This window comes from Sardina pilchardus, chromosome 4, assembly GCF_963854185.1.
Source record: "Sardina pilchardus chromosome 4, fSarPil1.1, whole genome shotgun sequence".
NCBI classification, from domain to species: Eukaryota; Metazoa; Chordata; class Actinopteri; order Clupeiformes; family Clupeidae; genus Sardina; species Sardina pilchardus.
The window spans coordinates 40,076,717-40,104,370 of NC_084997.1; the positions used below are offsets into that span (position 1 = coordinate 40,076,717).

A 27,654-nucleotide genomic window follows, 5' to 3' on the forward strand; every position below is an offset into this window, starting at 1 on the left:
GCAGTGTGTTTAATCTAGAGGCATTGGGTTTTGTATTTTTTTTTTAATAAGACATTGTTTTAAACTGTACTTTTTGTCAAGATGATGCCTATTTTTGCTGGGGCACCTTGGATCCCCAAGTTTGATGGCAGTAACCAAGGTTTGAAATATAATGAGTGGAAAGACCAGATAACTGGTTTATTAGATGCAGTTGCAGGTAATGAGAGTCAGGCTGTTAATTTGCTTTTGGGGGCATTACAGGGAGAGGCTAAAAGGGAAATTTTGGTCTTGGATGAGAAAGAGCGTGACAAGGCTTCAAAGGTTTTGGAGGTTTTAACAAAGCTATATGGGGACCAGCTACCGCCTTCTGTGTTACGCTCACAGTTTTTTAGTTGCAGGCAACAAACCAGTGAGTCTGTGCGGTCTTTTTCCTTGCGACTGAGGGAACTACATCGCAAGCTCCAGAGACAGGATGATGACGGGGCCCCATCTGATGAACAGCTGCGAGACCAACTGCTGCTTGGCCTGAGAGAAGGTAGTCTGTGTCTTGCACTTAAAACCTATGTTCGCAGGAGCCCAGAGCAGACCTTCGCCCAGGTATACAAGGAAGCTTTACTGTTGGAGGAAGAACACCAAGAGGTGGAAGCACGAGGTGCTGCTTGCTCACGGGTAAGTGATACCAATACCCCCCAGTCACGTCCACAGGAGAGTCGCTGGAAGCAGACCCTGAAGGAGGAGCTCTTAAGCGATCTGAAAGCCCAGTTGAAGGAGTGGACCCAGGAGCTTTGGAACGAGCGACAGCCTGCAACAGCTCGGCCCCGGATGGACCCTGCTATCAGTATGCAACCTCGTGAGAGAAGGAGGACCCAGTCGCAGTCACAGCCACAATCTCGCTTTATGTGGGATGCCGAAGGTAAGCCTATATGCCACCGCTGTGGACAAGCAGGCCATGTTGGACGTCACTGTCGTGGCCATTCTGAGTCTCAGTCGCCTTTAAACTAGCTACCCCTGCCGCTGAGGTCCAAGTAGCAGGGCTCGCAAGTGAAGCTAGCAAGACTAGGACCAATTCTGTGTTTGTGGGCCAATGCCCAACAGTAGATGTTAGCATCAATGGTATTATACTAAAGGGGTTGCTTGATACAGGCTCCCAAGTAACATTAATGCAGCAGGATTTGTTTGACCAACATTTCGCTAACCAGGTGGGTTTAGGGTCAGAACCCACATTCCTGGCACTTAAGGCTGCAAATGGCTTGGACATTCCATACGTAGGGTATGCCACACTGAACTTTATCATAGAGGGCATCCAAGTGCCCGACCGTGGAGTAGTCATTGTAAAACAAGAAGGACTTACAACTCCCCTCATTATTGGCATGAATGTGATCTCTGCATGTTGGGAAGCTGTTTTCCAGGGGCCAGGCCAATTTCCATCTTTGCCACATCAGGACCCACGCACTCAAAGAGTATGGAGCCAGGCCTTTGCGGTTTGTCGACAGGCTGTTGCCACACAGAAGGAGGAGTTTGTGGGACATATCTGGCCTGCGTCAAGGGGAGGAATTAGAGTTCCAGCAAGGACCGAAGTGGTGACCTGGGCGAGGGCTCGACGCGACCCGAAGGCTGCCATCTACTGCGGACTAGTAGAGTCCCTACCAGAATCCCACTCTGTTGGTGTGGCTCGGGCTGTTGTTAAGGTGAAGAATGGACGGTTTCCTATACGACTTTGTAACCTGAACCCATTCGATGTCTTTGTAGGCCGTTACCAGAAGCTGGGGCAGCTGTATAAGGTGGATGAGACTGAAGTCCATGGACATCGAGATCTGTCCTTGACAACGGACGCGGAAGGTGTTGTGGAGGTACGAGTGGTGGAAAGCATTCCAGACGGGGAACAGCCAGGGCCCTCTCCAGACTTGTGTATGGATCGAGAGGACCTCAATACAGAACAACGAGGTAAGCTCCAAGCCCTGCTTACCAAGTGGAACATGCTCTTCGCAAGAGGAGAGGAAGATTTTGGGAGGACTGACATAGTACAGCATCAAATCCCCACTGGGAGTGCAGCACCCATCAGAGACAGGTTTCGACCTTTGCCCCCAGCCATGTACAAGGAAATGCGAGCGCTGCTGGCAGACATGCTGGAAAAAGATATAATCCGTGAGAGCTCAAGTCCTTGGGCTGCCCCCATAGTGATGGTGCGTAAGAAGACCGGTGATTGGCGCTTTTGCGTGGATTACCGAAGATTGAATTCAGTCACGCACAAGGACGCTTTCCCATTACCAAGGATTGAAGAAACCTTGACTACGCTCGCAAAGGCTGAATGGTTTTCTACATTAGATCTCGCCAGTGGGTATTGGCAAGTCGAGGTAGACCCCCACCACCGCGAAAAGACTGCCTTTGCCACTCCCCTTGGCTTATACGAGTTCAATAGAATGCCATTTGGCTTATGCAACGCGCCTGCAACATTCCAGCGATTGATGCAGCGTTGTCTTAGCGGGCTTACAGTAGAGTCTGTTTTAGTGTACTTGGACGATATTATTATTTACTCCCCTGACTTCACTACTCACCTTCAACACCTTGATCATGTCTTCCAACGTCTTGGGCGATATGGGCTGAAGCTTCGTGTGGACAAATGTAAGTTTTTGCAGCCAGAAGTGGGGTTTTTAGGCCATATTGTCACTCGTAGCGGAGTAAAGCCAGATCCAACTAAAGTTCATGCCGTACAGAACTGGCCCGTCCCTACAACCATCCGGGAAGTCCGTGCCTTCCTAGGGCTAGCCGGCTATTATAGGCGCTTTGTTGCTGGCTTCGCTAAATTGGCCCGGCCACTCAATTCCCTCCTGGTTGGCGTTTCGGCCGATAAGAAGTCTGGGAAACGCCCGATCCTTTGGACCTCGGCTTGTCAAGACTCGTTCCAACACCTAAAGACTGCCCTAACTCAAGCTCCTGCATTAGCATACGCCGACTTTACACTCCCATTCCGACTATACACTGATGCCAGCAATCAGGGGCTTGGGGCTGTACTAGCGCAGGTACAAGACAGTGAAGAGCGTGTCATAGCCTACGCTAGCCGTAGCTTGCACCCGACGGAACGTAACGATTCCAACTATAGCTCATTTAAGCTAGAACTATTGGCGTTAAAATGGGCTATAACCGAAAAATTCAGAGACTATTTAATGGGCTCCAAATGTATCGTGTTCACTGATAACAATCCTGTAGCGCACTTACAAACAGCTAAACTTGGAGCAACAGAACAGAGGTGGGTTGCTCAGCTTGCCTCTTACGACTTTGAAGTAAAATATCGTTCCGGACGTGAAAATGGCAATGCCGACGCTTTATCTAGAGTCCCAATAAGCCATCCAGTTGTTGCAGTGTCCCAACTCTGTATGCTATCTGATGAGCCACCACCATCTCAGAGTGAGGCTACAGTCCAGGGGATAAGCGACAATTGGAAAGCTGATCAACAGGCCGATGCTGATCTCCAAACAGTGGCAAGGTATGTGCTGAGTCAAAATATACCAACGCCTCTGGGGAGGCGGGGCTTGTCATTAGGCATCAAACGGCTGTTACGGCAGGCTGACCGCCTGGTCATACATGATGGGGTCCTTTGCCGTCAGATAACCCATCCAAAGACTAATGAGTGTATGTTCCAGGTTGTCTGTCCAGCCGCTAGGAAGCACGACGTCTGGGAAAAGCATCACCAGGCAGCTGGCCATGCTGGCGTGGAACGAACAACAGCCAACATCCGCAGACACTTCTTCTGGCCCAAAATGGAATCCGAGGTGCGTGAGATGCAGTCAAAGTGTGTGACCTGTAGCCTACAGAAGGATCGAGTTGTAACAAAGGCTCCTCTTCACCCGATATCTGTGTCCTTTCCCCTAGAAATAGTGGCGATGGATTTTCTATCTTTGGGCAGAACTCAAGACACCTATCCCAATGTCCTGGTCATGACTGACCTCTTTACCCGCTACTCCTGGGCTGTACCTACTCGCGATCAAACTGCAGTCACAACTGCTAAAGCGTTATGGTCCTCTGTCCTACTCCCATTTGGTTGCCCCATGCGACTACACGCAGATCAGGGCCCAAACTTTGAATCTGCTGTGATGCAGCAATTGTGTCAACTCTACGGAGTGTCCAAAAGTAGGACTACACCCTACCACCCAGCCGGGAATGGTATGGTTGAGAGAATGAATCAGACACTTTTGGGAATGCTGCGTACGTTAACGGATGAGAAACAGAGTAATTGGCACCAGTACCTCCCTGAGTTATTACAAGTTTATAACAATACCCCACATAGCTCGACTGGATTTGCACCAGCCTACTTAATGTTTGGCCGACATTTACGTCTCCCAGTTGATGTGTCTCTAGGGGTCGACCAACAACAATCCAAGTATGACTGGGGGAATTGGGTCACTAGCCACCATCAAAAACTTACTTATGCCTTTCAGTTGGCAAAGGAGAAAATGTCCCATGCAGCATCACAACAAAAGCAGCGCTATGACCTCCAAGCCAGGGCAGCCCCCCTGGTTATAGGCGAGCGAGTCTGGCTTCGTAATCGGAACCGACAAGGACAAGGTAAACTGTGTGGCCAATGGCACCCCGAGCCCCATGTGGTAATTGAGAATGTAGGTAGTACTGGGTTGGTCTATAAGGTAAAGCCAGAGAGGGGTGGGAAAGAAAAGACTTTACATCGGAACTCTTTGAAGCCTTGTTCTACTCTGCTAGATGATGTGTCTGTATGTCTAGATAGGCCTGCAGCGACCGAGGGTTCCCCGACAGACACTCCAGTATATGGGTTTTACGCCTGGAGACCCGCTGCTGACGACCCAAGGGACCCTGAGCCGGTAGGCCCCCGACGGTCTGCTAGGGACAATTTAGGTCAGCCACCACAGCGTTACTTGATGTGAGTTACTGTGGGATAGTTATTTGTCAGAGACTGACAAAGGAAAAGTCTGGGGGGATGTCACACCGTGCAAAATGTATGTCTTCACGAGTGTAGAATGTAATGTTTTCAGTTGCCTTAATGCACTTTTGATTTTCGGTTGTTTGTGTGTTGTGATGTGACTTTTTGGGTTGCTGTGCTTTTGCATGTAGACTTTTTACCCCGTGACTTGGCCCAATCATGAACTGTCAATTAACGAACTCCAGGACTCCACGATTGAGCCTATGGGAAGGGACTGCTTGATTTACTGAGGGGGGACAGGTGTGTGTGGGGATATTGGTCTTCCTATATATTGCAGGGACAATGGCTTAAGAGCAGAAATCCAGTCGGGTGGCGAACCGTACCAGACACGGCGACCGAACCAGAAGCAGCCTAGTCGAAAACAACAGAGGCAACCGAACAACGGAGCAACTCCGCGACCTTGAAACTACAACGCACACAAGCCATATCCGGGCGGCAGATTGGGTCTGCCCCCGGCCATGTGAGTAGCTCTTTGGCCTTGATTAACGTAGCGTGTATTGTCTGTTAGTCAACTCCACACTGCCCAAAGCCTCGTCTCGTTTCAGCGAGGCGACCGTGAAGCTGCTGGTGATCGGGGAGGAGAACTGCAGCCTGTCGGAGACCTTTCGGGACGGTGTTGGGCTTGGGATTATCCGTGAGTTCCTCGTTGACTGCTTGGCTTGGCTAACACGGAAGCTAGGCTACCTGCTCGCTTGCTACTGCTTGCTAACTGACTGGTTTGACTGGCTAACGCAGAAGCTAGGCTACTCGCTCGCTTGCTGCTTATTGACTGTTTTCACCACTGGCTTGCTTGCTGCTGTCAGACGGGGACTGCTGTCGTATCTGGCGCCACCGGTGGTTGGCGGCGGCATTGCTGGCTCTTACTCTGCTGTGCTTTGCTCTTGCTCTGCTGTGCTTTGCACATACTGTGTTTAATGTACATTTTACTTGTGGGTTAGTGAACTAACAAATGAATTGCAACCTATTTATTTTATCCTAAATAAATGTATATTAATATTAAACCCCTCTGCCTCCTCGATTGATTCCACTGCCTACCACCAGGGACCTCGAATGAATTAAGTCAATCTTTATTGCTGTCTGGTCACGGACAGCCTTATTCCTTTTAATCTGGTGACACTAGCCCAGCTCCTTATCCACTACACTACACTACTACTGCACGCTAGCCCAGCTCCTTATCCACTACACTACTACTGCACACTAGCTCAGCTCCTTAACCACTACACTACCACCTACTGCACACTAGCCCAGCTCCTTATCCACTACACTACACTACTACTGCACACTAGCCCAGCTCCTTATCCACTACACTACACTACTACTGCACACTAGCCCAGCTCCTTAACCACTACACTACCACCTACTGCACACTAGCCCAGCTCCTTATCCACTACACTACACTACTACTGCACGCTAGCCCAGCTCCTTATCCACTACACTACTACTGCACACTAGCCCAGCTCCTTATCCACTACACTACACTACTACTGCATGCTAGCCCAGCTCCTTAAAGGGATAGTTCGGATTTTAAGACACGAAGTTGTATGGGTTCCCTGTCAGCAACGTAGTGCATCAGCACTGACTTACCCCCGACAGCGTCCTGTGAGCCGAGATCCAGCCGGTTTTTGATCGTTTTTGATGCCGGACTATTTTCTTCAGCAAGTTTCTGGGGTCACGAAAGTAAAGTGTTTTTCTTCTCAAAACCATATGCGTTCAACAGAGTGATATATTTGCACCACAAAAACGTTGTCCAGCTGTCAGTAGCGCGCAGTGATAGGAATCGCGAAAAATAAGTAAGTGATAACGAGGTTTGAATTTTTCCTGGACAACGTTTTTGTGGTGCAAATATATCACTCTGTTGAACGCATATGGTTTTGAGAAGAAAAACACTTTACTTTCGTGACCCCAGAAACTTGCCGGACTACTTTCTTCAGCATCAAAAACGATCTAAAACCCGGCTGGATCTCGGCTCACAGGACGCTGTCGGGGGTAAGTCAGTGCTGATGCACTACGTTGCTGACAGGGAACCCATACAACTTCGAGTCTTAAAATCCGAACTATCCCTTTAACCACTACACTACTACTGCACACTAGCCCAGCTCCTTAACCACTACATTACCACCTACTGCACACTATACCAGCTCCTTATCCACTACACTACACTACTACTGCACACTAGCCCAGCTCCTTATCCACTACACTACTACTGCACACTAGCCCAGCTCCTTAACCACTACATTACCACCTACTGCACACTAGCCCAGCTCCTTATCCACTACACTACACTACTACTGCACGCTAGCCCAGCTCCTTATCCACTACACTACACTACTACTACTACTGCACACTAGCCCAGCTCCTTATCCACTACACTACACTACTACTGCACACTAGCCCAGCTCCTTAACCACTACACTACTACTGCACACTAGCCCAGCTCCTTAACCACTACATTACCACCTACTGCACACTAGCCCAGCTCCTTATCCACTACACTACTACCTACTGCACACTAGCCCAGCTCCTTATCCACTACACTACACTACTACTGCACGCTAGCCCAGCTCCTTATCCACTACACTACCTACTGCACACTAGCCCAGCTCCTTATCCACTACACTACTACTGCACACTAGCCCAGCTCCTTATCCACTACACTACTACTGCACGCTAGCCCAGCTCCTTATCCACTAAACTACCACTGCCCACACACACACTACTGCGCGCTAGCCCAGCTCCTTATCCACTACACTACACTACTACTGCACACTAGCCCAGCTCCTTAACCACTACACTACACTACTACTGCACACTAGCCCAGCTCCTTATCCACTACACTACTACTGCACGCTAGCCCAGCTCCTTAACCACTACACTACACTACTACTGCACACTAGCCCAGCTCCTTATCCACTACACTACACTACTACTGCACGCTAGCCCAGCTCCTTATCCACTACACTACACTACTACTGCACACTAGCCCAGCTCCTTAACCACTACACTACACTACTACTGCACACTAGCCCAGCTCCTTATCCACTACACTACTACTGCACGCTAGCCCAGCTCCTTAACCACTACACTACACTACTACTGCACACTAGCCCAGCTCCTTATCCACTACACTACACTACTACTGCACACTAGCCCAGCTCCTTAACCACTACACTACACTACTACTGCACGCTAACCCAGCTCCTTATCCACTACACTACCACCTACTGCACACTAGCTCAGCTCCTTATCCACTACACTACCACCTACTGCACACTAGCTCAGCTCCTTATCCACTACACTACCACCTACTGCACACTAGCCCAGCTCCTTAACCACTACATTACCACCTACTGCACGCTAGCCCAGCTCCTTATCCACTACACTACCACTGCACACTAGCCCAGCTCCTTATCCACTACACTACACTACTACTGCACACTAGCCCAGCTCCTTATCCACTACACTACACTACTACTGCACACTAGCCCAGCTCCTTATCCACTACACTACACTACTACTGCACACTAGCCCAGCTCCTTATCCACTACACTACACTACTACTGCACACTAGCCCAGCTCCTTATCCACTACACTACACTACTACTGCACACTAGCCCAGCTCCTTATCCACTACACTACACTACTACTGCACGCTAGCCCAGCTCCTTATCCACTACACTACACTACTACTGCACACTAGCCCAGCTCCTTAACCACTACACTACTACTGCACACTAGCCCAGCTCCTTATCCACTACACTACACCACTACTGCACGCTAGCCCAGCTCCTTATCCACTACACTGCACTACTACTGCACGCTAGCCCAGCTCCTTATCCACTACACTACACTACTACTGCACACTAGCCCAGCTCCTTAACCACTACACTACTACTGCACACTAGCCCAGCTCCTTATCCACTACACTACACCACTACTGCACGCTAGCCCAGCTCCTTATCCACTACACTGCACTACTACTGCACGCTAGCCCAGCTCCTTATCCACTACACTACACTACTACTGCACACTAGCTCAGCTCCTTATCCACTACACTACACTACTACTGCACACTAGCTCAGCTCCTTATCCACTACACTACCACCTACTGCACACTAGCCCAGCTCCTTATCCACTACACTACTACCTACTGCACGCTAGCCCAGCTCCTTAACCACTACACTACACTACTACTGCACGCTAGCCCAGCTCCTTAACCACTACACTACTACTGCATGCCAGCCCAGCTCCTTAACCACAACACTACCACCTACTGCACACTAGCCCAGCTCCTTATCCACTACACTACACTATTACTGCACACTAGCCAAGCTCCTTATCCACTACACTACACTACTACTGCATGCTAGCCCAGCTCCTTATCCACTACACTACTACCTACTGCACGCTAGCCCAGCTCCTTATTCACTATACTACCACCTACTGCACACTAGCCCAGCTCCTTAACCACTACACTACACTACTACTGCATGCTAGCCCAGCTCCTTAACCACTACACTACACTATTACTGCACACTAGCCAAGCTCCTTATCCACTACACTACACTACTACTGCATGCTAGCCCAGCTCCTTATCCACTACACTACTACCTACTGCACACTAGTCCAGCTCCTTATCCACTACACTACACTACTACTGCACGCTAGCTCAGCTCCTTATCCACTACACTACACTACTACTGCACACTAGCCCAGCTCCTTAACCACTACACTACTACTGCATGCCAGCCCAGCTCCTTAACCACAACACTACCACCTACTGCACACTAGCCCAGCTCCTTATCCACTACACTACACTATTACTGCACACTAGCCAAGCTCCTTATCCACTACACTACACTACTACTGCATGCTAGCCCAGCTCCTTATCCACTACACTACTACCTACTGCACGCTAGCCCAGCTCCTTATTCACTATACTACCACCTACTGCACACTAGCCCAGCTCCTTAACCACTACACTACACTACTACTGCATGCTAGCCCAGCTCCTTAACCACTACACTACACTATTACTGCACACTAGCCAAGCTCCTTATCCACTACACTACACTACTACTGCATGCTAGCCCAGCTCCTTATCCACTACACTACTACCTACTGCACGCTAGCCCAGCTCCTTATCCACTACATTACCACCTACTGCACACTAGCTCAGCTCCTTATCCACTACACTACACTACTACTGCACACTAGCCCAGCTCCTTATCCACTACACTACACTACTACTGCACACTAGCCCAGCTCCTTATCCACTACACTACACTACTACTGCACACTAGCCCAGCTCCTTAACCACTACACTACTACTGCACACTAGCTCAGCTCCTTATCCACTACACTACACTACTACTGCACACTAGCCCAGCTCCTTATCCACTACACTACACTACTACTGCACGCTAGCCCAGCTCCTTATCCACTACACTACACTACTACTGCACACTAGCCCAGCTCCTTAACCACTACACTACTACTGCATGCCAGCCCAGCTCCTTAACCACAACACTACCACCTACTGCACACTAGCCCAGCTCCTTATCCACTACACTACACTATTACTGCACACTAGCCAAGCTCCTTATCCACTACACTACACTACTACTGCATGCTAGCCCAGCTCCTTATCCACTACACTACTACCTACTGCACGCTAGCCCAGCTCCTTATTCACTATACTACCACCTACTGCACACTAGCCCAGCTCCTTAACCACTACACTACACTACTACTGCATGCTAGCCCAGCTCCTTAACCACTACACTACACTATTACTGCACACTAGCCAAGCTCCTTATCCACTACACTACACTACTACTGCATGCTAGCCCAGCTCCTTATCCACTACACTACTACCTACTGCACGCTAGCCCAGCTCCTTATTCACTATACTACCACCTACTGCACACTAGCCCAGCTCCTTAACCACTACACTACCACCTACTGCACGCTAGCCCAGCTCCTTATCCACTACACTACCACCTACTGCACACTAGCCCAGCTCCTTATCCACTACACTACTACTGCACGCTAGCCCAGCTCCTTATCCACTACACTACCACCTACTGCACACTAGCCCAGCTCCTTAACCACTACACTACACTACTACTGCACGCTAGCCCAGCTCCTTATCCACTACACTACCACCTACTGCACACTAGCCCAGCTCCTTATCCACTACACTACACTACTACTGCACACTAGCCCAGCTCCTTATCCACTACACTACACTACTACTGCACACTAGCCCAGCTCCTTAACCACTACACTACACTACTACTGCACGCTAGCCCAGCTCCTTAACCACACTACCACCTACTTCATGTTAGCCCAGCTCCTTATCCACTACACTACCACCTACTGCACACTAGCCCAGCTCTATAGCCACCACACTACCACCTACTGCACACTAGCCCAGCTCCTTATCCACTACACTACACTACTACTGCACACTAGCCAAGCTCCTTATCCACTACACTACCACCTACTGCACACTAGCCCAGCTCCTTATCCACTAAACTACCACTGCCCACACACACACTACTGCGCGCTAGCCCAGCTCCTTATCCACTACACTACTACTGCAAACTAGCCCAGCTCCTTAACCACTACACTACTACCTACTGCACGCTAGCCCAGCTCCTTATCCACTACACTACCACCTACTGCACACTAGCCCAGCTCCTTAACCACTACACTACTACTGCACACTAGCCCAGCTCCTTAACCACTACACTACTACTGCACACTAGCCCAGCTCCTTATCCACTACACTACACTACTACTGCACACTAGCCCAGCTCCTTATCCACTACACTACACTACACTACTACTGCACACTAGCCCAGCTCCTTATCCACTACACTACACTACTACTGCACACTAGCCCAGCTCCTTATCCACTACACTACACTACTACTGCACGCTAGCCCAGCTCCTTATCCACTACACTACCACCTACTGCACACTAGCCCAGCTCCTTATCCACTACACTACACTACTACTGCACACTAGCCCAGCTCCTTATCCACTAAACTACACTACTACTGCACACTAGCCCAGCTCCTTAACCACTACACTACACTACTACTGCACGCTAGCCCAGCTCCTTAACCACACTACCACCTACTTCATGTTAGCCCAGCTCCTTATCCACTACACTACCACCTACTGCACACTAGCCCAGCTCTATAGCCACCACACTACCACCTACTGCACACTAGCCCAGCTCCTTATCCACTACACTACCTGCACACTAGCCCAGCTCCTTATCCACTACACTACACTACTACTGCACACTAGCCCAGCTCCTTAACCACTACACTACTACCTACTGCACGCTAGCCCAGCTCCTTATCCACTAAACTACCACTGCCCACACACACACTACTGCGCGCTAGCCCAGCTCCTTATCCACTACACTACTACTGCAAACTAGCCCAGCTCCTTAACCACTACACTACTACCTACTGCACGCTAGCCCAGCTCCTTATCCACTAAACTACCACTGCCCACACACACACTACTGCGCGCTAGCCCAGCTCCTTATCCACTACACTACTACTGCAAACTAGCCCAGCTCCTTAACCACTACACTACTACCTACTGCACGCTAGCCCAGCTCCTTATCCACTACACTACCACCTACTGCACACTAGCCCAGCTCCTTAACCACTACACTACTACTGCACACTAGCCCAGCTCCTTAACCACTACACTACTACTGCACACTAGCCCAGCTCCTTATCCACTACACTACACTACTACTGCACACTAGCCCAGCTCCTTATCCACTACACTACACTACTACTGCACGCTAGCCCAGCTCCTTATCCACTACACTACTACTGCACACTAGCCCAGCTCCTTATCCACTACACTACACTACTACTGCACGCTAGCCCAGCTCCTTATCCACTACACTACCACCTACTGCACACTAGCCCAGCTCCTTATCCACTACACTACACTACTACTGCACACTAGCCCAGCTCCTTATCCACTACACTACACTACTACTGCACACTAGCCCAGCTCCTTAACCACTACACTACACTACTACTGCACGCTAGCCCAGCTCCTTAACCACACTACCACCTACTTCATGTTAGCCCAGCTCCTTAACCACTACACTACCACCTACTGCACACTAGCCCAGCTCCTTATCCACTACACTACACTACTACTGCATGCTAGCCCAGCTCCTTATCCACTACACTACTACTGCACACTAGCCCAGCTCCATAACCACTACACTACACTACTACTGCACGCTAACCCAGCTCCTTATCCACTACACTACTACCTACTGCACGCTAGCCCAGCTCCTTATCCACTACACTACCACCTACTGCACACTAGCCCAGCTCCTTATCCACTAAACTACCACTGCCCACACACACACTACTGCGCGCTAGCCCAGCTCCTTATCCACTACACTACTACTGCAAACTAGCCCAGCTCCTTAACCACTACACTACCACCTACTGCACACTAGCCCAGCTCCTTATCCACTACACTACTACCTACTGCACGCTAGCCCAGCTCCTTATCCACTACACTACCACCTACTGCACACTAGCCCAGCTCCTTAACCACTACACTACTACTGCACACTAGCCCAGCTCCTTAACCACTACACTACTACTGCACACTAGCCCAGCTCCTTATCCACTACACTACACTACTACTGCACACTAGCCCAGCTCCTTATCCACTACACTACACTACTACTGCACGCTAGCCCAGCTCCTTATCCACTACACTACACTACTACTGCACACTAGCCAAGCTCCTTATCCACTCCATTACCACCTACTGCACACTAGCCCAGCTCCTTATCCACTACACTACTACCTACTGCACACTAGCCCAGCTCCTTAACCACTACACTACACTACTACTGCACGCTAGCCCAGCTCCTTAACCACACTACCACCTACTTCATGTTAGCCCAGCTCCTTAACCACTACACTACCACCTACTGCACACTAGCCCAGCTCCTTATCCACTACACTACACTACTACTGCATGCTAGCCCAGCTCCTTATCCACTACACTACTACTGCACACTAGCCCAGCTCCTTAACCACTACACTACACTACTACTGCACGCTAACCCAGCTCCTTATCCACTACACTACTACCTACTGCACGCTAGCCCAGCTCCTTATCCACTACACTACCACCTACTGCACACTAGCCCAGCTCCTTATCCACTAAACTACCACTGCCCACACACACACTACTGCGCGCTAGCCCAGCTCCTTATCCACTACACTACTACTGCAAACTAGCCCAGCTCCTTAACCACTACACTACCACCTACTGCACACTAGCCCAGCTCCTTATCCACTACACTACTACCTACTGCACGCTAGCCCAGCTCCTTATCCACTACACTACCACCTACTGCACACTAGCCCAGCTCCTTAACCACTACACTACTACTGCACACTAGCCCAGCTCCTTAACCACTACACTACTACTGCACACTAGCCCAGCTCCTTATCCACTACACTACACTACTACTGCACACTAGCCCAGCTCCTTATCCACTACACTACACTACTACTGCACGCTAGCCCAGCTCCTTATCCACTACACTACTACTGCACACTAGCCCAGCTCCTTAACCACTACACTACCACCTACTGCACACTAGCCCAGCTCCTTAACCACTACACTACACTACTACTGCACGCTAGCCCAGCTCCTTATCCACTACACTACTACTGCACACTAGCCCAGCTCCTTATCCACTACACTACACTACTACTGCACACTAGCCCAGCTCCTTAACCACTACACTACTACTGCACACTAGCCCAGCTCCTTATCCACTACACTACACTACTACTGCACACTAGCCCAGCTCCTTATCCACTACACTACACTACTACTGCACGCTAGCCCAGCTCCTTATCCACTACACTACTACTGCACACTAGCCCAGCTCCTTATCCACTACACTACCACCTACTGCACACTAGCCCAGCTCCTTAACCACTACACTACACTACTACTGCACACTAGTCCAGCTCCTTAACCACTACACTACTACTGCACACTAGCCCAGCTCCTTATCCACTACATTACCACCTACTGCACACTAGCCCAGCTCCTTATCCACTACACTACCACCTACTGCACACTAGCCCAGCTCCTTATCCACTACACTACTACTGCACACTAGCCCAGCTCCTTATCCACTACACTACACTACTACTGCACACTAGCCCAGCTCCTTATCCACTACACTACACTACTACTGCACACTAGCTCAGCTCCTTATCCACTACACTACACTACTACTGCACGCTAGCCCAGCTCCTTATCCACTACACTACACTACACTACTACTGCACACTAGCCCAGCTCCTTAACCACTACACTACACTACTACTGCACACTAGCCCAGCTCCTTATCCACTACAGTACTACTGCACACTAGCCCAGCTCCTTATCCACTACACTACCACCTACTGCACACTAGCCCAGCTCCTTATCCACTACACTGCACTATTACTGCACACTAGCCCAGCTCCTTATCCACTACACTACCACCTACTGCACACTAACCCAGCTCCTTATCCACTACACTACTACTGCACACTAGCCCAGCTCCTTATCCACTACACTACACTACTACTGCATGCTAGCCCAGTTCCTTAACCACTACACTACACTACTACTGCACACTAGCCCAGCTCCTTATCCACTACACTACACTACTACTACTACTGCACACTAGCCCAGCTCCTTATCCACTACACTACACTACTACTGCATGCTAGCCCAGCTCCTTAACCACTACACTACCACCTAGTGCACGCTAGCCCAGCTCCTTATCCACTACACTACACTACTACTGCACACTAGCCCAGCTCCTTAACCACTACACTTCACTACTACTGCACACTAGCCCAGCTCCTTATCCACTACATTACCACCTACTGCACACTATACCAGCTCCTTATCCACTACACTACACTACTACTGCACACTAGCCCAGCTCCTTATCCACTACACTACTACTGCACACTAGCCCAGCTCCTTAACCACTACATTACCACCTACTGCACACTAGCCCAGCTCCTTATCCACTACACTACACTACTACTGCACGCTAGCCCAGCTCCTTATCCACTACACTACACTACTACTACTACTGCACACTAGCCCAGCTCCTTATCCACTACACTACACTACTACTACTACTGCACACTAGCCCAGCTCCTTATCCACTACACTACACTACTACTGCACACTAGCCCAGCTCCTTAACCACTACACTACTACTGCACACTAGCCCAGCTCCTTAACCACTACATTACCACCTACTGCACACTAGCCCAGCTCCTTATCCACTACACTACTACCTACTGCACACTAGCCCAGCTCCTTATCCACTACACTACACTACTACTGCACGCTAGCCCAGCTCCTTATCCACTACACTACCTACTGCACACTAGCCCAGCTCCTTATCCACTACACTACTACTGCACACTAGCCCAGCTCCTTATCCACTACACTACTACTGCACGCTAGCCCAGCTCCTTATCCACTACACTACACTACTACTGCACGCTAGCCCAGCTCCTTATCCACTACACTACACTACTACTGCACACTAGCCCAGCTCCTTAACCACTACACTACACTACTACTGCACACTAGCCCAGCTCCTTATCCACTACACTACTACTGCACGCTAGCCCAGCTCCTTATCCACTACACTACACTACTACTGCACACTAGCCCAGCTCCTTAACCACTACACTACACTACTACTGCACGCTAACCCAGCTCCTTATCCACTACACTACCACCTACTGCACACTAGCTCAGCTCCTTATCCACTACACTACCACCTACTGCACACTAGCTCAGCTCCTTATCCACTACACTACCACCTACTGCACACTAGCCCAGCTCCTTAACCACTACATTACCACCTACTGCACGCTAGCCCAGCTCCTTATCCACTACACTACCACTGCACACTAGCCCAGCTCCTTATCCACTACACTACACTACTACTGCACACTAGCCCAGCTCCTTATCCACTACACTACACTACTACTGCACACTAGCCCAGCTCCTTATCCACTACACTACACTACTACTGCACACTAGCCCAGCTCCTTATCCACTACACTACACTACTACTGCACACTAGCCCAGCTCCTTATCCACTACACTACACTACTACTGCACACTAGCCCAGCTCCTTATCCACTACACTACACTACTACTGCACGCTAGCCCAGCTCCTTATCCACTACACTACACTACTACTGCACACTAGCCCAGCTCCTTAACCACTACACTACTACTGCACACTAGCCCAGCTCCTTATCCACTACACTACACCACTACTGCACGCTAGCCCAGCTCCTTATCCACTACACTGCACTACTACTGCACGCTAGCCCAGCTCCTTATCCACTACACTACACTACTACTGCACACTAGCCCAGCTCCTTAACCACTACACTACTACTGCACACTAGCCCAGCTCCTTATCCACTACACTACACCACTACTGCACGCTAGCCCAGCTCCTTATCCACTACACTGCACTACTACTGCACGCTAGCCCAGCTCCTTATCCACTACACTACACTACTACTGCACACTAGCTCAGCTCCTTATCCACTACACTACACTACTACTGCACACTAGCTCAGCTCCTTATCCACTACACTACCACCTACTGCACACTAGCCCAGCTCCTTATCCACTACACTACTACCTACTGCACGCTAGCCCAGCTCCTTAACCACTACACTACACTACTACTGCACGCTAGCCCAGCTCCTTAACCACTACACTACTACTGCATGCCAGCCCAGCTCCTTAACCACAACACTACCACCTACTGCACACTAGCCCAGCTCCTTATCCACTACACTACACTATTACTGCACACTAGCCAAGCTCCTTATCCACTACACTACACTACTACTGCATGCTAGCCCAGCTCCTTATCCACTACACTACTACCTACTGCACGCTAGCCCAGCTCCTTATTCACTATACTACCACCTACTGCACACTAGCCCAGCTCCTTAACCACTACACTACACTACTACTGCATGCTAGCCCAGCTCCTTAACCACTACACTACACTATTACTGCACACTAGCCAAGCTCCTTATCCACTACACTACACTACTACTGCATGCTAGCCCAGCTCCTTATCCACTACACTACTACCTACTGCACACTAGTCCAGCTCCTTATCCACTACACTACACTACTACTGCACGCTAGCTCAGCTCCTTATCCACTACACTACACTACTACTGCACACTAGCCCAGCTCCTTAACCACTACACTACTACTGCATGCCAGCCCAGCTCCTTAACCACAACACTACCACCTACTGCACACTAGCCCAGCTCCTTATCCACTACACTACACTATTACTGCACACTAGCCAAGCTCCTTATCCACTACACTACACTACTACTGCATGCTAGCCCAGCTCCTTATCCACTACACTACTACCTACTGCACGCTAGCCCAGCTCCTTATTCACTATACTACCACCTACTGCACACTAGCCCAGCTCCTTAACCACTACACTACACTACTACTGCATGCTAGCCCAGCTCCTTAACCACTACACTACACTATTACTGCACACTAGCCAAGCTCCTTATCCACTACACTACACTACTACTGCATGCTAGCCCAGCTCCTTATCCACTACACTACTACCTACTGCACGCTAGCCCAGCTCCTTATCCACTACATTACCACCTACTGCACACTAGCTCAGCTCCTTATCCACTACACTACACTACTACTGCACACTAGCCCAGCTCCTTATCCACTACACTACACTACTACTGCACACTAGCCCAGCTCCTTATCCACTACACTACACTACTACTGCACACTAGCCCAGCTCCTTAACCACTACACTACTACTGCACACTAGCTCAGCTCCTTATCCACTACACTACACTACTACTGCACACTAGCCCAGCTCCTTATCCACTACACTACACTACTACTGCACGCTAGCCCAGCTCCTTATCCACTACACTACACTACTACTGCACACTAGCCCAGCTCCTTAACCACTACACTACTACTGCATGCCAGCCCAGCTCCTTAACCACAACACTACCACCTACTGCACACTAGCCCAGCTCCTTATCCACTACACTACACTATTACTGCACACTAGCCAAGCTCCTTATCCACTACACTACACTACTACTGCATGCTAGCCCAGCTCCTTATCCACTACACTACTACCTACTGCACGCTAGCCCAGCTCCTTATTCACTATACTACCACCTACTGCACACTAGCCCAGCTCCTTAACCACTACACTACACTACTACTGCATGCTAGCCCAGCTCCTTAACCACTACACTACACTATTACTGCACACTAGCCAAGCTCCTTATCCACTACACTACACTACTACTGCATGCTAGCCCAGCTCCTTATCCACTACACTACTACCTACTGCACGCTAGCCCAGCTCCTTATTCACTATACTACCACCTACTGCACACTAGCCCAGCTCCTTAACCACTACACTACCACCTACTGCACGCTAGCCCAGCTCCTTATCCACTACACTACCACCTACTGCACACTAGCCCAGCTCCTTATCCACTACACTACTACTGCACGCTAGCCCAGCTCCTTATCCACTACACTACCACCTACTGCACACTAGCCCAGCTCCTTAACCACTACACTACACTACTACTGCACGCTAGCCCAGCTCCTTATCCACTACACTACCACCTACTGCACACTAGCCCAGCTCCTTATCCACTACACTACACTACTACTGCACACTAGCCCAGCTCCTTATCCACTACACTACACTACTACTGCACACTAGCCCAGCTCCTTAACCACTACACTACACTACTACTGCACGCTAGCCCAGCTCCTTAACCACACTACCACCTACTTCATGTTAGCCCAGCTCCTTATCCACTACACTACCACCTACTGCACACTAGCCCAGCTCTATAGCCACCACACTACCACCTACTGCACACTAGCCCAGCTCCTTATCCACTACACTACACTACTACTGCACACTAGCCAAGCTCCTTATCCACTACACTACCACCTACTGCACACTAGCCCAGCTCCTTATCCACTAAACTACCACTGCCCACACACACACTACTGCGCGCTAGCCCAGCTCCTTATCCACTACACTACTACTGCAAACTAGCCCAGCTCCTTAACCACTACACTACTACCTACTGCACGCTAGCCCAGCTCCTTATCCACTACACTACCACCTACTGCACACTAGCCCAGCTCCTTAACCACTACACTACTACTGCACACTAGCCCAGCTCCTTAACCACTACACTACTACTGCACACTAGCCCAGCTCCTTATCCACTACACTACACTACTACTGCACACTAGCCCAGCTCCTTATCCACTACACTACACTACACTACTACTGCACACTAGCCCAGCTCCTTATCCACTACACTACACTACTACTGCACACTAGCCCAGCTCCTTATCCACTACACTACACTACTACTGCACGCTAGCCCAGCTCCTTATCCACTACACTACCACCTACTGCACACTAGCCCAGCTCCTTATCCACTACACTACACTACTACTGCACACTAGCCCAGCTCCTTATCCACTAAACTACACTACTACTGCACACTAGCCCAGCTCCTTAACCACTACACTACACTACTACTGCACGCTAGCCCAGCTCCTTAACCACACTACCACCTACTTCATGTTAGCCCAGCTCCTTATCCACTACACTACCACCTACTGCACACTAGCCCAGCTCTATAGCCACCACACTACCACCTACTGCACACTAGCCCAGCTCCTTATCCACTACACTACACTACTACTGCACACTAGCCCAGCTCCTTATCCACTACATTACCACCTACTGCACACTAGCCCAGCTCCTTATCCACTACACTACACTACTACTGCACACTAGCCCAGCTCCTTAACCACTACACTACTACCTACTGCACGCTAGCCCAGCTCCTTATCCACTAAACTACCACTGCCCACACACACACTACTGCGCGCTAGCCCAGCTCCTTATCCACTACACTACTACTGCAAACTAGCCCAGCTCCTTAACCACTACACTACTACCTACTGCACGCTAGCCCAGCTCCTTATCCACTAAACTACCACTGCCCACACACACACTACTGCGCGCTAGCCCAGCTCCTTATCCACTACACTACTACTGCAAACTAGCCCAGCTCCTTAACCACTACACTACTACCTACTGCACGCTAGCCCAGCTCCTTATCCACTACACTACCACCTACTGCACACTAGCCCAGCTCCTTAACCACTACACTACTACTGCACACTAGCCCAGCTCCTTAACCACTACACTACTACTGCACACTAGCCCAGCTCCTTATCCACTACACTACACTACTACTGCACACTAGCCCAGCTCCTTATCCACTACACTACACTACTACTGCACGCTAGCCCAGCTCCTTATCCACTACACTACTACTGCACACTAGCCCAGCTCCTTATCCACTACACTACACTACTACTGCACGCTAGCCCAGCTCCTTATCCACTACACTACCACCTACTGCACACTAGCCCAGCTCCTTATCCACTACACTACACTACTACTGCACACTAGCCCAGCTCCTTATCCACTACACTACACTACTACTGCACACTAGCCCAGCTCCTTAACCACTACACTACACTACTACTGCACGCTAGCCCAGCTCCTTAACCACACTACCACCTACTTCATGTTAGCCCAGCTCCTTAACCACTACACTACCACCTACTGCACACTAGCCCAGCTCCTTATCCACTACACTACACTACTACTGCATGCTAGCCCAGCTCCTTATCCACTACACTACTACTGCACACTAGCCCAGCTCCATAACCACTACACTACACTACTACTGCACGCTAACCCAGCTCCTTATCCACTACACTACTACCTACTGCACGCTAGCCCAGCTCCTTATCCACTACACTACCACCTACTGCACACTAGCCCAGCTCCTTATCCACTAAACTACCACTGCCCACACACACACTACTGCGCGCTAGCCCAGCTCCTTATCCACTACACTACTACTGCAAACTAGCCCAGCTCCTTAACCACTACACTACCACCTACTGCACACTAGCCCAGCTCCTTATCCACTACACTACTACCTACTGCACGCTAGCCCAGCTCCTTATCCACTACACTACCACCTACTGCACACTAGCCCAGCTCCTTAACCACTACACTACTACTGCACACTAGCCCAGCTCCTTAACCACTACACTACTACTGCACACTAGCCCAGCTCCTTATCCACTACACTACACTACTACTGCACACTAGCCCAGCTCCTTATCCACTACACTACACTACTACTGCACGCTAGCCCAGCTCCTTATCCACTACACTACACTACTACTGCACACTAGCCAAGCTCCTTATCCACTCCATTACCACCTACTGCACACTAGCCCAGCTCCTTATCCACTACACTACTACCTACTGCACACTAGCCCAGCTCCTTAACCACTACACTACACTACTACTGCACGCTAGCCCAGCTCCTTAACCACACTACCACCTACTTCATGTTAGCCCAGCTCCTTAACCACTACACTACCACCTACTGCACACTAGCCCAGCTCCTTATCCACTACACTACACTACTACTGCATGCTAGCCCAGCTCCTTATCCACTACACTACTACTGCACACTAGCCCAGCTCCTTAACCACTACACTACACTACTACTGCACGCTAACCCAGCTCCTTATCCACTACACTACTACCTACTGCACGCTAGCCCAGCTCCTTATCCACTACACTACCACCTACTGCACACTAGCCCAGCTCCTTATCCACTAAACTACCACTGCCCACACACACACTACTGCGCGCTAGCCCAGCTCCTTATCCACTACACTACTACTGCAAACTAGCCCAGCTCCTTAACCACTACACTACCACCTACTGCACACTAGCCCAGCTCCTTATCCACTACACTACTACCTACTGCACGCTAGCCCAGCTCCTTATCCACTACACTACCACCTACTGCACACTAGCCCAGCTCCTTAACCACTACACTACTACTGCACACTAGCCCAGCTCCTTAACCACTACACTACTACTGCACACTAGCCCAGCTCCTTATCCACTACACTACACTACTACTGCACACTAGCCCAGCTCCTTATCCACTACACTACACTACTACTGCACGCTAGCCCAGCTCCTTATCCACTACACTACTACTGCACACTAGCCCAGCTCCTTAACCACTACACTACCACCTACTGCACACTAGCCCAGCTCCTTAACCACTACACTACACTACTACTGCACGCTAGCCCAGCTCCTTATCCACTACACTACTACTGCACACTAGCCCAGCTCCTTATCCACTACACTACACTACTACTGCACACTAGCCCAGCTCCTTAACCACTACACTACTACTGCACACTAGCCCAGCTCCTTATCCACTACACTACACTACTACTGCACACTAGCCCAGCTCCTTATCCACTACACTACACTACTACTGCACGCTAGCCCAGCTCCTTATCCACTACACTACTACTGCACACTAGCCCAGCTCCTTATCCACTACACTACCACCTACTGCACACTAGCCCAGCTCCTTAACCACTACACTACACTACTACTGCACACTAGTCCAGCTCCTTAACCACTACACTACTACTGCACACTAGCCCAGCTCCTTATCCACTACATTACCACCTACTGCACACTAGCCCAGCTCCTTATCCACTACACTACCACCTACTGCACACTAGCCCAGCTCCTTATCCACTACACTACTACTGCACACTAGCCCAGCTCCTTATCCACTACACTACACTACTACTGCACACTAGCCCAGCTCCTTATCCACTACACTACACTACTACTGCACACTAGCTCAGCTCCTTATCCACTACACTACACTACTACTGCACGCTAGCCCAGCTCCTTATCCACTACACTACACTACACTACTACTGCACACTAGCCCAGCTCCTTAACCACTACACTACACTACTACTGCACACTAGCCCAGCTCCTTATCCACTACAGTACTACTGCACACTAGCCCAGCTCCTTATCCACTACACTACCACCTACTGCACACTAGCCCAGCTCCTTATCCACTACACTGCACTATTACTGCACACTAGCCCAGCTCCTTATCCACTACACTACCACCTACTGCACACTAACCCAGCTCCTTATCCACTACACTACTACTGCACACTAGCCCAGCTCCTTATCCACTACACTACACTACTACTGCATGCTAGCCCAGTTCCTTAACCACTACACTACACTACTACTGCACACTAGCCCAGCTCCTTATCCACTACACTACACTACTACTACTACTGCACACTAGCCCAGCTCCTTATCCACTACACTACACTACTACTGCATGCTAGCCCAGCTCCTTAACCACTACACTACCACCTAGTGCACGCTAGCCCAGCTCCTTATCCACTACACTACACTACTACTGCACACTAGCCCAGCTCCTTAACCACTACACTTCACTACTACTGCACACTAGCCCAGCTCCTTATCCACTACATTACCACCGCCCACACACACACTACTGCACGCTAGCCCAGCTCCTTATCCACTACACTACACTACTACTGCACACTAGCCCAGCTCCTTATCCACTACACTACCACCTACTGCACACTAGCCCAGCTCCTTAACCACTACACTACCACCTACTGCACACTAGCCCAGCTCCTTATCCACTACACTACACTACTACTGCACGCTAGCCCAGCTCCTTATTCACTACACTACTACTGCACACTAGCCCAGCTCCTAATCCACTACACTACACTACTACTGCATGCTAGCCCAGCTCACTACACTCCCACAGCCCACACACACAAACACACACACATACACACACACATACACACACACAAACACACACACATACACACTCTAACGTTTTTGTGCGTGCAATTCAGCTTCAACCGTTTAACGTAGAAACTTCATTCAAACTGCGGTGTGTAGGTCTTACTTAGGTGACTTCAGCTATGTAGTTTTCAACTTTGTAACTTTTATACTTTTTGAACTATTAAATAAAAACTATTAAAATTTCCCCATAGACTTAACATTACATTATGACATCATAATAGGGCAATTAGAATCTTATGCCAGGTGGCCAGTCAGTTATCATCAACTATGCCTCCAGTCAACTACATGAAACCTCCACCTACGTAGCAACCAACATAGCAACCATTACATTTTTAAAAGCTTTTATGACAGTTTCCATAGCAACCAACATGATTATACTACAGTAACTTCTTTATTTCTGATAGTGGCCATCATGGATACCCTAGCAACAAATGTTTCAAAATAAAAGTCCTCATTAGCAAGTTAGCAGGTTAGCATGGTTAGCATTGTTAACATAGTTAGCATTTTTAACAGAACTGCTAGAAATCATTAGCTAAGTTAGCTAATCAACCTGGTTAGCATTGTTAGCATAGTTAGCATTGTTAGCATAGTTAGCATTTTTAACATAACTGCTAGAAATCATCAACTAAATTAGCTAATCAACCTCTTTAGCATAGTTAGCATGGTTAGCATAACATTTTTGCATAAGGGTCATTCCACCTCAATTCAACAAATGCCTTCTGCTTGACCATCTCAGATTTCCTTCAAAATTTTACCACCTAAAGAGTAACCATTTAAACTAACTTAGCCAAAATATTAGGTTGGTATACCCAAAGGTCGTATAGTTACTAAGATGAATCATAAAGGGGTTTTTCAATAGAATGAAATGGCACAACTTCTGCCTCCTAAAGGGGCGTGATCGGTGACGAAATAATCGGTTTAGAAAGGTGTAGAATTATTTCTCCCATATAAATACCTCCGTTTGCCTCCTAAATGGGAGTGGCAGTTGCGTCACAATGAAACCAGAATTTACCCTCATATGAATCGTCTCGCTTTATAAACCGTCTCTGGTATACCTAATAAATCCAGAGAAAAACATTTTTGAACATGGTACCCCCCTTCTGATTTTTGGCACATTGGCGCCCTCATCTAAATCTGCAGCAAAGTTCAGATGTCATTATCTCAAAAAGTTTTCAAGCTAAAGACTTCAAATTTTCTGTGAATAATGATTGCTACCTATAGGTTCCACATATTCATTTGTATGGCCGTATGTGTTCATACTGACTAATGTTTTATTTCTCATTATACCACTGCTTGGTCAAATTTCCTATTGTGATGCGCTATTTGGAACGTGCATTATTTTTCTATATACCGCACGGCTATGAAGTAGTTCCCTACTTTTGGGCTTATTACACTTGAATATTAATTCGCCAATGCAATGTAACGGTAAAAACAACAACGTTGTATCTAAGACAGCGGCAATATAAACGAAAGTGATAGTAGCAGTGGTATAAGCGGGATAATCAACTCCGCGCCCTGTGCGTTTCTAGGAAAATAATGCACTTATCGAAGTGTAAAGTCCCCTCCGCCTGCGGCGTCGGGTCCTTATTACCACTTCGAACGTGCATTATTTTCCTATAAACGCACGGCGCGTCGTTGATTATCCCTTACTTAGGTTAGTGCTTAAAATTATTGTTTTACTGATAATATTACTATTCTCCCTATTTTGTAATTGTTCACTGTTAATTTAATTTGTATTGTTATTTATTTGTATGTTGCTTTGGACAAAGGCGTCTGCTAAATAACCATAACCATAACCATAACCATAACTCAGGCCATTTCTCCATAAATGGTCAGAGCTCAGGCCATTTCCTGTAAGCGCTCACTGTTTTGTTTTGACCAGCCGGTGCTGTTGCTTCCCCTCTTCTCTTGTTGTGACAGTTAGTCCTTTGACTCACAATGCAATGAATGGGAACTTACAATAAGTGGGAACTTGTATGTAAAACTAAAAGCATCCTTAACTGAAAATGAACACCACAATACACAATACCCACATGGTTTAGAGGGATGCTGAGTGTGTGTGTGGGGTGTGTGTGTGTGTGTGTGTGTGTGTGTGTGTGTGTGTGTGAGAACAAACCCACCTGGTTTAGAGGGGTGAGGTACACACCACATCCAGATTCCTTTGGTTTTGGACTCGATGGTGCTGCCCAGAGCAAACCCTGAGAGATCAAGAGGAGCTTCATTAGAGACCATCAGCTTCAGGCCCCACCCCCAACATCTCTCCACCAATCCCACGCTCTGGTTATCCCGCCCACTACATCTCCACCAATCCCACTCTCTGGTTATCCCGCCCACTACATCTCCACCAATCCCACGCTCTGGTTATCCCGCCCACTACATCTCCACCAATCCCAGGCTCTGCTTGATGTGCTGTGGCTCTGACCTGTGTGTTTGCCGGCCAGCCGGTTCATGAGGTAGGACTTGCCCGTGCGGTAGAGCCCCACCACGGCCACCACCACCACCGGCTGCTGGATCTGCTCCAGCACCTGCAGCGCCTCCTGCTGGACACGCATGCACCCGTCAGGCCCGTTATCAACCAGACACACCGGGGACGCCATGGAGACTGCCATCTGGGGGGACAAGCACACACACACACACACACACACACACACAGACCACATTTACACAAACACACACACATACAGACCACATTTACACAAACACACACCACATTTACACACACACA

General features: G+C 49.2%; 2 protein-coding genes across 4 annotated transcripts in view; one reads left to right on the top strand and one right to left on the bottom strand.

Annotated features, from left to right (window-relative positions):
* Window positions 1-27,654, top strand: part of LOC134079235 (guanylate-binding protein 1-like) — a 150,839-nt gene that overhangs the window by 63,670 nt on the left and 59,515 nt on the right. The gene's annotated exons all lie outside the window — the stretch shown is intronic.
* LOC134077934 (guanylate-binding protein 1-like) overlaps window positions 1-27,654 on the bottom strand; it is a 58,629-nt gene that overhangs the window by 29,872 nt on the left and 1,103 nt on the right. Inside the window, exons 2-3 of the mRNA XM_062533571.1 lie at window positions 27,352-27,538; window positions 27,050-27,127 (exon numbers count right to left, since the gene is read on the bottom strand). Coding sequence (XP_062389555.1) covers window positions 27,050-27,127; window positions 27,352-27,538 — 265 coding nt within the window. The remainder of the gene's footprint in view (window positions 1-27,049; window positions 27,128-27,351; window positions 27,539-27,654) is intronic.